General features: G+C 38.0%; 2 protein-coding genes across 2 annotated transcripts in view; one reads left to right on the top strand and one right to left on the bottom strand.

Annotated features, from left to right (window-relative positions):
• Window positions 1-2,102, bottom strand: part of ILDR2 (immunoglobulin like domain containing receptor 2) — an 80,766-nt gene extending 78,664 nt beyond the window's left edge. Inside the window, exon 1 of the mRNA XM_017867619.1 lies at window positions 2,042-2,102. The gene's annotated coding sequence lies outside the window, so the exon portion shown is untranslated. The remainder of the gene's footprint in view (window positions 1-2,041) is intronic.
• A 12-nt stretch (window positions 2,103-2,114) lies between these two features.
• The window catches only part of MAEL (maelstrom spermatogenic transposon silencer), a 37,935-nt gene continuing 28,674 nt past the window's right edge, over window positions 2,115-11,375 (top strand). Inside the window, exons 1-5 of the mRNA XM_017867615.1 lie at window positions 2,115-2,505; window positions 2,758-2,850; window positions 4,351-4,450; window positions 5,672-5,827; window positions 6,956-6,997. Coding sequence (XP_017723104.1) covers window positions 2,374-2,505; window positions 2,758-2,850; window positions 4,351-4,450; window positions 5,672-5,827; window positions 6,956-6,997 — 523 coding nt within the window. The 5' untranslated portion in view covers window positions 2,115-2,373. The remainder of the gene's footprint in view (window positions 2,506-2,757; window positions 2,851-4,350; window positions 4,451-5,671; window positions 5,828-6,955; window positions 6,998-11,375) is intronic.

Below are 11,375 nucleotides of genomic sequence, written 5' to 3'. Positions count from 1 at the left end.
CACATGTACCCTAGAACTTAAAGTATAATGAAAATAAATAAATAAATAATAATAATAATAAAATAAAATAAAATGAAATGCACATATTTTAAGTCCATAGTTTGATGAATTTTGACAAATAGATACTACTAATAGCCACCAACACCACAATGAAGGTAGAGAACATTTCTGACAACCCAGAAGGTTCCCTGTGTCAGTTCTCAATCTCCTCTCCCCACCTCCTGGCTCCAGGTAACTGCTGATCTGATTTTTATAACTACAGTTTTACCTTTTCTCAAGTTTTGTATACATTGAGTCACATCCTCTGTATACTTTTATGTATGCCTTCACTCAACAAAATTTCGAAATTCATCCATGTCGAATATCAATAGTTCATTCCTTGTCATTCTTGAGTAGTAGTCTACTATATGAATGTGCCACAATTTATCAGTTCACCTGTTGATGAACATTTGGGTTGTCCAGCTTGGAGCTCTTACGAATAGTGCTACTGTCAAAATTCATCTACAAGGCTTTGTGCATATGTATTTTCATTTTCCTAGAAGAACGGAATTGCTGGGTCCTATGATAAGTATAAGAAACTGTCAAGTAGTTGTCCCAACAATAATGTATGAAAGTTCCAGCTGCTTCAGATCCTTGCTATATTTTATACCAATACACTAGAAAAATCTAAATGAGATAGACACTTTTTCTAGGAAAATATAATTACAAAAATTAGGTGAAGAAAACTAAGAAAACTGAGAAGACTAATAACCATACAAAAGATATTGAAATGGTAGTTAAAGGTTGACTCACCCTCCAAAGATATGAAAGACCAGACAGTTTTACTAATAAGCTCTACCAACCTGTCAAGGAATAGATAATTCCCATCTCTTATTCAATCTGAACACAACCCTGATAACAATATTTGGTAAAGAAAATACCACAAAATCTATACAGTTCAATATTACTATAATCAAAGAAGCCAAAATTCTATATTATGTTTTTTAAAAAATAAGCAAAGCCTCATGATCAACAATAGTTTATACTAGGAATGGTAGGATGCATCAACATTAGAAAAGTCTAGCAATATTCTTTATGTTAACAAATTAGGCCGGGTTCAGTGGTTTACGCCTGTAATCCCAGCACTCTGGGAGGCCTCGACAGGCAGATCGCTTAAGCCTGGAAGTTTAAGACCAGTCTGGGCAACATAGGGAGATCTCATCTCCACAAAAAACAGAAAAATTACCAGGGCCTGGTGGTGTGCACCTGTAGCCCCAACTACTCGGGAGGCTGAGATGGGAGGTCCTGTTTGAGCCCAGGAGGTCTAGGCTGCAGTGAGCTGAGATCATGCCACTGCACACTAGCCTGGGTGACAGGCTGAGACCCTGTCTACAAAAAAAAATTAAGAGATAAAACCGTGTGATTACCTGAAAAGATCCAGAAATTTAGCAAATTTTCCACTGCCATTCTTGATTTTAAAACATATACATACCCCATATATACACACACTTAGAAAGCTGACCCGAGAAAGGAATTTTCTCTGGGAAACAGAATTAGAAAACCAAGAGAACCAACTAGCACGATTTAAACTAATATAAGAGATCAGTAGTGTGACTAAATACACAGGACCAACACTAAAATCAATACCTTCTCTAGACATCAGCAGTAACCAATAAGAAATATAATTTTTTAAAACAAATTTTTCACAAAAACTCAAAATATTGTTACTTAGGAATAAAACCGAAAAAAAAAAAAAAAACAGTTTTATGAGGAAATCTATAAAACTTTAAGGATATTTTAAATCTCAACCTCTTCCTCTGTGTTTCCTTCTAACACTTATTTTTAAATGTACTTTTAAAAAATTCGGTTTTGTTGGTTCACTGGTTTTTGTTATCCTCTCCCCTCATTAGATTGTAAACTTGAGGGGCAAGGAAGACCTTATTTGTCATGTTCCTCATACTGTCCCCCTCAACACTTTTCACAGTGCTTGGCACAAAGCTAGCTGGCCCTTTGTACCTGTAAAACACGGAAACACCCTCAGCTCCTCTTTTCCTCTACCTACTTTGTCGTACATTACGCAATAATGTACAGCAATTGCTCCAGGCCTCCCACGTGACAATGCCTCCGCCTGCCTCGCACCCAGCCAATCAGAGCACTTGCCACCTGCGACCGCCCTCTCCCCCCACCTCACCCGCAAGGCGGCACGAGCCAGAATCTTCCAGTCTCAGGCTGTTTGTCCCCCCAGCGGGGCAATGCGACTGCGCGCCCCGTCCTGATTGGCCGAGAGTTGCGGGCTGCGTGCGCAGGCGCCTACCTCGGTTACTTAGGGCGGGAGCCCGGCGAGGGCGCCGGTGCTTTGTGCTGTCTGAGGCTGGGAAGCCTGACGGCGCTGCCATGCCGAACCGCAAGGCCAGCCGGAATGCTTACTATTTCTTCGTGCAGGAGAAGATCCCGGAACTACGGCGACGAGGCCTGCCTGTGGCTCGCGTTGCTGATGCCATCCCCTACTGCTCTGCAGACTGGGCGGTAAGGCTGGAGCGGAGTGAGAGGGCTGGTCAGGGCAGTTGGGCAAGCCGGAGGGTGAGGCGGGAGGGCAGAAGGCCTCGAGGAGGTCAGGCGGCTTGGGCCTGCCAGAGGAAGAGGAAGGTCCTGGTTTGTGGTCCTGGGCAAACCGACACCAGAACTACCTCTCTGTAATGCCCCAGCATCTGCCTGCGGGCCCTAGAGCACTCGATCCTCATGGCTGTTTCTCTTCTTTGCCCCTTTAATCTCCAAAAGCTTCTGAGGGAGGAAGAAAAGGAGAAATACGCAGAAATGGCTCGAGAGTGGAGGGCCGCTCAGGGAAAGGACTCTGGGCCTTCAGAGAAGCAGGTAAAGTTAACAAGGGAAGAGCCGCCATCTGCCTGGCACATAGACGTATTCAGTAAAGGCTGGATGAGTGAATGAGTGAATGTCAAGGGACTCCTTTGGGGGTTCGGTTAATGCAAAGACGACGTTCTTGTTTTGCCCTGGTGTCAGAATGCCTGTTAAAAGAAACCAGCAGCCTCCACAACTAGGGCATGCACACATTGGTGGAATTTGGTGGTGAAAGACCTGAGGAATTCCTGTTAGGAAACCTGCAGACAATACACTTTGATCAGTAATGGGAGTGTAACATCTAGGGGTTGTACTGGATGACATCAAGGTGTCCCTTTCAACTCTTCTGTGATTAATGAGCCTTAGTGGGGTGGGGAGGCAGTGGGGCTTAAAAGTAGTTTAGACCATTCTGTCTTTTTTTTCTTTAGCAAAAAATACCATTCTTTTAAAATGACACCTGAAACAAAGCCAGCTGCTGTGTTTAAAATATTGGAATAACAAGACTTGGATTAGTTGATGTATGTGTGTATGTCTTATAAGAGTTGAATAGGCTGGGCACGGTGGCTCACGCCTGTAATCGCAGCACTTTGGGAGGCGGAGGTGGGCGGATCACTTGAGGTCAGGAGTTTGAGACCAACCTGCCCAACATGGGGGAAACCCCAACTCTACTAAAAATAAAAAATAAAGCTGGGCGTGGTGGCAGACGTCTGTAGGAGGCTGAGGTGGGAGAATCGCTTGAACCCAGGAGGTGGAGGTTGTAGTGAGTCAGACTTGCGCCTCTGCACTCCAGCCTGTGCGAAAGAGCAAAACTCTGTCAAAAAAAAAAAAAAGTTGAATGAAGTTTATTTGGGTAAATTTCTGTGTAGTAGAATGTTAAAGTACTAAATAAAATTTGTTTTCTTGTTGATTTGTATCAGGAAAGTACAAGGTAATTGTTGGTGCTACCCCACCCTTTGTTTTTTCCATTCTTCCATGATAAAATTCCATTCTTAAACTGTCAACATTGGATTGAAATTCAAGAGATAGTTTTATTTTGTGGATTTATGAGTAGAAACTCAGTTGAGTTTGTACTTACACTTGCAAGCCTTATTCTTACAAGATATCTCTCCTCAAAACTTAAGCTATGGTGTATGTGTACCTCATGCGAGACTTGAAGACAACATAATCTGGTTTTGACTTTAAGTGAAAAACAAGCAACATTAGAGTGCTTGGGGGCATAGTGTGCTTTTGGCCACTGACCTGGCATGTAGTAGGTGGCTTAGGATGATTACCTTGGATAATCAGTAGTGGGCAAAATGGCTTTCAGTTATTTACCACTCCTCTTCTGATTCAGAATATTTATAGATTTGTTATTCTGCCTTTGAGTGTCGGTATTATTGACAGATATATTTATTCATTGGATACATTGACCTTGGTAATCTATAGGCTGTTTTGAAGTTATTTATCTAAATTTTAATATATGGTCTAAAGTGCCCAGCAAGAGTTTATGTGGCCAATCATTCTCTTCCTCTTTAGAAACCTGTTTTCACACCACTGAGGAGGCCAGGCATGCTTGTACCAAAGCAGAATGTTTCACCTCCAGATATGTCAACTTTGTCTTTAAAAGGTGATCAAGGTAGAGTAATCCTGAAATATTTTGCTTGGTTAAATTTGAGTGCCCGAAACAATATATTTGTCAGTAAAAATGTTTTCTGTTCATTTTGATCCTCCATTTCAAAGTAATTAACCTCAAGTGTTAAATATTGTGGTACTGACATTATAAAAGATTAGGTAATTTGTTGAAATAAAACAGGAGAGAGTGGTTTTTTGGTTTTTTTTTTTTTTAACAAAATCTGGTCTCTGTTTCTACCACTCCATATGTTGATAAACATAGGTATTTTTTAGACTTGTTTGTAATTGGACACTTAAATACACTTAAAAACAAAAGTAAACAGGTGGGATAAGGTTTTCAGATATATATTCTACAGTGTGATGACTACAGTTAATGTATGTTTCAAAATTGGTAAGAGTAGGTTTTACATATTCATACCACAAAAAGTGAGGTGATGGATATGTTAATGACTTGATTGAATCATTCTACAATGTATACATGTATCAAAACAACATTGTACCTCATAAATATGTATATAATTATTATTTGTCAATTAAGAATAAAATATTTAAAAATCCTGGGTGGTGGAGGGGAGTTATAAAGATACAAATGAATTATGGAACTTGCCAAGAAGAGAACATAGTTAATAAGGGTCGTTGCTATTCCTTCTGGTTGGTTTTATTGTGTTCTGCCTTTGTTGAACACTGATAAACTTTTAACAGTCTTAAATGTGGCCAGTCTTGGTAAATAACACTTCACACGTTCTCACATTCCTTTATTCCTTTAGAGGATTTATAGGTGGTCTTATATATATTGGTAAAAAGTGAAAAAAGAATGAACTAAATTGTTCATAGTTTTTATATTACAATCTTTCTACATTGATTCTGCTCAGCTTCGTTTCCCAAACCTTTACATATGTTGAATATGGGTCACTGCTCTATGTCATTTCTGAGATTCAGGGCTCATCTATGGCCGAATTATGTAGAGCTGGCTGCAAGTTGGAATAATTTTGTTGCTTCATGAGAAGAGTGGTTACTTTAATCCTTGATAAGTGTAATTATAAAAATTTTGATTTCTTTATTTGGTACAGCTGATTAGTTTTCTCTTTTCCAGCTCATTTAGGAATATAGGAACAGAAAGAAAATTGTTCTAAAACATTTTTGTTTCCTTCAACTAAAGAGGCTTTTGTGGACAAGGTAAATTTGAGACATTCATTTATTCATTTTATCTTACAATTTTTTTTAGCTCTCCTTGGAGGCATTTTTTATTTTTTGAACATTTTTAGCCATGGCGAGCTACCTCCTCATTGTGAACAGCGCTTCCTCCCTTGTGAAATTGGCTGTGTTAAGTATTCTCTCCAAGAAGGTATTATGGCAGATTTCCACAGTTTTATAAACCCTGGTAAGTCGTCAGAGTAGATGCTAGATCTTAAAAGTGTATGTTGTTTTTTTTTTTATCTTGACTTTATTTGACAATAGTACTTTTTCTTACAAACTCATGTACAGCTGTGTTCTTAATGTAACAAGACTTCATAATACTGAGAAACAGTTAGGAATTAGGTGTTGACACAGGGTTTTTTGGTTTAGGCTTTTAACCTCAAATTACCGTTAAAATCAGATGGATAGACTATCTGAACAATTCATAGCCTGCTATTCACCTACCTATGGCCTTACATCTTGGGGATTTTCTAAAAGCTGTGTCTGTGTATCCCATGATCTTTTCTTTCTCCACCTCATCCTTCACAGCAGTGGTGACTAGCTTTTTAAACCGCTATTGCTTTGTTGCCTTGAAGAAATTATTTAACCTCTCTGAACCTATCAGCTCATCCGTAAAGTGGGGATAATACCTATTGGAGGGTTGTTCTAAGGAATAGATAAGAAATATGGAAATAGCCTAATACTTAATTGGCTCTCAGATATTATCAGCATCTCTTCTTCCTACTGTTCCATCCCATTAAAAAGCAAGGTAGGTATGAAGACATAGGATATGATACCCCTGAAGGTAAGTAGGAAAAATGTATAGGGAGAAGAGACTGGGGACATGACTTCATTTTTAGTTTTGTCAATTATCAATTACTTTAAAATTAATTAGGACATCCCAGCACTTTTCCTCCTCATTTTAGATGACAGAAAACTAATCATCCTACTCACACTTGTGAGTGTTGCTACTTCTGTTTTTCCTCTGAGAAATGCATATACACCTTGCCATATCAATGCCCTTATGACCCCCTGAGGCCCATTCATGGACATGGAGCTAAGACTCTTTTGTTACATGCTTTCTTTATCTAGCATTTCTTTCTCTGTAAGGAGTAACTTACTTTTAAAAGTAACTTAGACAATATATCAAATTCTTCAACAGTTTTCATACCTTTGGTTGAAAATAAACCCTATAAAAGTTTAATCTTTTGTATTTTCATGTAATAAAAATTACCTTTCTGTGTTATAACTTGGTCATCCTGTAGAGTATTACTGTAGCACTACTAGAGGACTTTGAAATTTCTGCTTTTCAACAAGATATTTTGTATTATAGGTGAAATTCCACGAGGATTTCGATTTCATTGTCAGGCTGCAAGTAAGTATAACGGAATGTGGTATGATTTGTGACTTGAATGTATTCATACCTGGTTAGACTTATTCCTTTAACACACAAAATATAAAATGAGAGGAAAATAACTTTAGGTTATTGTTAGAGAATCTGCATAGATGTGATAGTTGGTGTCTGTGATCTTTAAATTTTGTGTAGACTGATAGTATACTGTACCTTTTCAGGGAATTGTTGTTTTATATTCTGTATATATCCTTTGACCTCAAGGTCAGCTGTTCTTAGTGGCTGGGTACTTAGGAAAGCCTTTTAAGAAGTCTCAGATTATCTAGATTTAGGACCATTTTCAGGGACGTCCATTTCAAATGTGTTTTAAAAGTCAATACTTCAAAAAGAGATCTGAATTTTTTAGATGAGTAAAACAGTTTTCTAAGTATTTTGCCAAAGGGCATGACTGTATACCTAAGCCCTTGAACTTAAACCCTTTTTCTAGGAATTAGGTTTTAAGCAGTTTTCTGCTTAAATAGAATGACAATCAGAATAGGTTTATTTTTAAATGTATATTAAAAGCGTCAGTGCATAGGGACCATTTAATGATTCCTGTCCGTAAGGTAATTTTTTTTTTTTTTTTTTTTGAGATGGAGCCTTGCTCTGTCACCAGGCTGGAGTGGAGTGGCACGATCTCGGCTCACTGCAACCTCTGCTTCCTGGGTTCAAGCAGTTCTCCTGTCTCAGCCTCCTGACTGGCTGGGACTACAGGCGCACGCCACCGAGCCCAGCTTATTTTTGTGTTTTTAGCAGAGACGGCGTTTCACGATGTTGGCCAGGATGGTCTCAATCTCCTGACCTTGTGATCCGCCCACATCAGCCTCCCAAAAGTGCTGGGATTACAGGCACTGAGCCACCGCACCCAGCCAGTAATTTTTTTTTTAACTTAGAAATATGGACAGCTAGCCTGTAGAAGTGTTTGAAATTAAAAGTAAGTTTTTCAAATCTGCCACAACAAGCAACTATGTTATAATACTTATAACTCTGTTGTTTATAAATGAACATATTTTGGACTTATATTTGGTTGTATATTTTGAATTCCTAATATGTACTAATTCATTATTTGTTTGACTGGAATCAGGGCTGTAGGCTATGGAATAAGAAATGTAAGGAGAATTGTTTTAGTAGTTCCTTTTTTTTTTTTTTTTTCTTTTGAGACAGAGCTTCGCTTTTGTTGCCCAGGCTGGAGTGTAATGGCACAATCTCAGCTTGCTGCAACCTCTGCCTCCTGGGTTCAAATGATTCTCCTGCCTCAGCCTCCCGAGTAGGTGGGATTACAGACACGCACCACCACACCTGGCTAATTTTGTATTTTTAGTAGACACGGGGTTTCTACATTTTGGTCAGGCTGGTCTCGAACTCCTGACCTCAGGTGATCCACCTGCCTCAGGCTCTCAAAGTACTGGGATTACAGGCGTGAGCCACCGTGCCTGGCAATAGTTCCTTCTTATATAGCTTTGAATGGAAAATAATTACAATATGGAAGAAAAATTCTGTACTTTCTTTGAAGTGTGAACATAGCTAATATCCCCAACTGTTACATCATCCGAGGTTATTGAACTAGATGGTAGTAAAAAAAAACAAAACATAAATGGAAACTTAGCCAGTGAATTAATTTTCACGGTTTTACTTAAACTCTGTTTCAGGTTTATTCGTCTGTTAAATGCATTGGAATCCCTACTATGTGCCAGACATTCATTTCTGAGACTGTCACTGACTTACTGTTTCTTTACTATTTTGATTCTGTTAAATGCTTAAGAATCTATTTTTGACAACCTATTTTTACAACCTTTTCAAATTAATCAGATTAACAGAAAACGTGGTTCTTTAAAAAAATCTATTAAAGATTCTAGAAATGTTTTCTTAATTTATTACTCAACATAGTCGAAACAGTACAATGTTTCTCTTTCAAGGAAACTTTAAAATGTTTGGAGCTTACTAATTTAAGCATGTCTTAAGTTGCCAATTTGATAATCCTGGGAAATATGCCAATTAAATAAGATAAATGACTATTAGAGTGACACCTGTCACCATAATAACTAAAACTGCCTATGCTAATGTAATTGAGCTGATTTGGAGGAGACCATATTTTGTATAGTAACGCACTGGAATGAATTTACATGTGGATGTGAAGAATTTGAGTGGTATTTAAGGAACATGCATATTGATCTCTCAAATACTCCTGTGTTGTCTTATCTTTCATGAACTATGAGTGTGAGGATAGGAGGTCCTTATCTTTTATGAACTATAAGTGTGAGGATAGGAGGTCCTGGTTCTTCTCCCTCTCCACTTTAACCAGATGAGCTCTGCTTCTCTCCATTTTACTGGTTAATGATTTTCTTGAGAGAAATTCTGCTTTAAAACATCAACATTTTGCAAATTGCTTTCAGCTTCCTATACAAAAAGTCCATCAGCTTTTCAAAGGAAGCTTCTACACACAGAACAGATTATAACATTTATTTAAGGTATAAAGAACATTAATAAAAAACAAAGCCACCCACAAGTCAGCTGAAAAAATAGCACATTTCCAGTGCCATTGAAAGTCCCTGTGTCTCTCCCTGATAGCGTCCCCTTCCCTCTTTATGAGAAAATTACGATTCTGAATTTTGTGTTTGAATTTTGTGTATTTCTTTTCTGAATAGTTTTACTACATGTACATATTTGTTTAAATGATGTATTTAATTTTACTTGTTTCAACTTTTGTGTAATTAACATATTGTACGTATCAGGGTGCCCAATCTTTGGGCTTCCCTGGGCCACCTTTTTTTTTTTTTTTTTTTGAGACGGAGTCTCGCTCCCTCGCCCAGGCTGGAGTACAGTGGCACGATCTCAGCTCACTGCAACTTCCGCCTCCCAGTTTCAAGTGATTCTCCTGCCTCAGTCTCCTGAGTAGCTGGGATTACAGGTGTGCACCACCACGCCCAGCTAATTTTTTGTGTCTTTAGTAGAGGCGGGGTTTCACCATTTTGGCCACGCTGGTCTTGAACTCCTGACCTCGTGATCTGCCTGCCTCGGCCTCCCAAAGTTTTGAGATTACAGGCGTGAGCCACTGTGCCTAGCCCCCCTGGGCCACAGTGGAAGAAGAATTGTCTTGGGCCACACATAAAATACACTAACACTAATAATAACTGTTGAGCTAAACAAACAAATAAAAATCACAAAAAAAAAATCTTGTAATGTTTTAAGAAAGTTTATGAGTTTGTATTGGATTGCATTCAAGCTGTCCTGGACCGCATGAGGCCTGCATGCTGCGGGTTGTACAAGCATGATATATATGTTTTCTTTCCTGTGTTTTTTAACTCAATATCTTTCATTCGTTTTCTATTGAATTGTTTGTTTTTCTTACTGATGTGTGGAAGTTTATCTTATCTGCTGATGGATTTTTAAAAATTGTATGTAGATACCTGTTTTCAGTTTGTGTCTTGTATTTTTCACTCTCTTTATGGTGTCTTTTAATGAACAGACTTTTTAAACATTTTTTGTTTTTTAGAGATGGGGTCTTGCTTTATTGCCCAGGCTGGAGCATGATGGCTATTCACAGATGCAGTCATAGGTCACTGCAGGCTCGAACTCCTGGGCTCAAGTGATCCTCCTGCCTCACTCACCTAAGTAGCTGGGACTTGAGGCATGCACCACTGTGCCCAGCTTGTTTTATTTTAATTTGGTAAATGTGTCGATATTTTATCATTTGTGGGGTTTTGTGTCTTATTCAAGAATTATTTTTTACCCCAAGGTTGTGAAAATAGTCTCTATTTTATTCTAAAAATTATAGAGTTTTATTTTTTGTATTCAAGTTCTTATTCTACCTGGAATTGACTTGTGTATAGTATGAGGGAGAGATTCACTTTAATTTTTAACCATGTAGATAATCATTTATCACAGCATCAATTATTGAATAATCATTTTGTGCCACCTGTATCATATGTTTCTGTTTGTGTGTGGGAGGATATTTTGTTCTCTTTGTTCTGTTCTATTCTACTTTTTTGCTGTCAATATCATATCCTTAAACACAGTAGTTTGATGATATCTATTTAGACAAGCCCCCAACCTCATTCTTTTGGAATATCATGGCTGCTTTGACCCTTTGTTCTTCCATACACGATTTAGAATCAGTTCTTCATGTGTTACATTAAGTCATTTTGGAGAAAACTGGTATCTTCATTATATTGAATCTTTATATTTGTAAACATAAGGCTTCCCTCTTATTTTTTAGGTCCGTAATGTCTTTCAATGAAATTTTATAATTTTCTCCATTAACAATCTGAATATTGTATGTTAAATTTATAGTTTATCATGCCTTTTGTTGCTGTTATAAATTATATCCCTTGAAATTATATTTTATTTATTTATTTATTTATTT

Source organism: Rhinopithecus bieti, unplaced genomic scaffold (assembly GCF_001698545.2).
Source record: "Rhinopithecus bieti isolate Rb0 unplaced genomic scaffold, ASM169854v2 scaffold_3763, whole genome shotgun sequence".
Classification (NCBI taxonomy): Eukaryota; Metazoa; Chordata; class Mammalia; order Primates; family Cercopithecidae; genus Rhinopithecus; species Rhinopithecus bieti.
The sequence above is the reverse complement of the archived record's forward strand: the minus strand, read 5'-3'. Positions and strand labels throughout refer to the sequence as shown.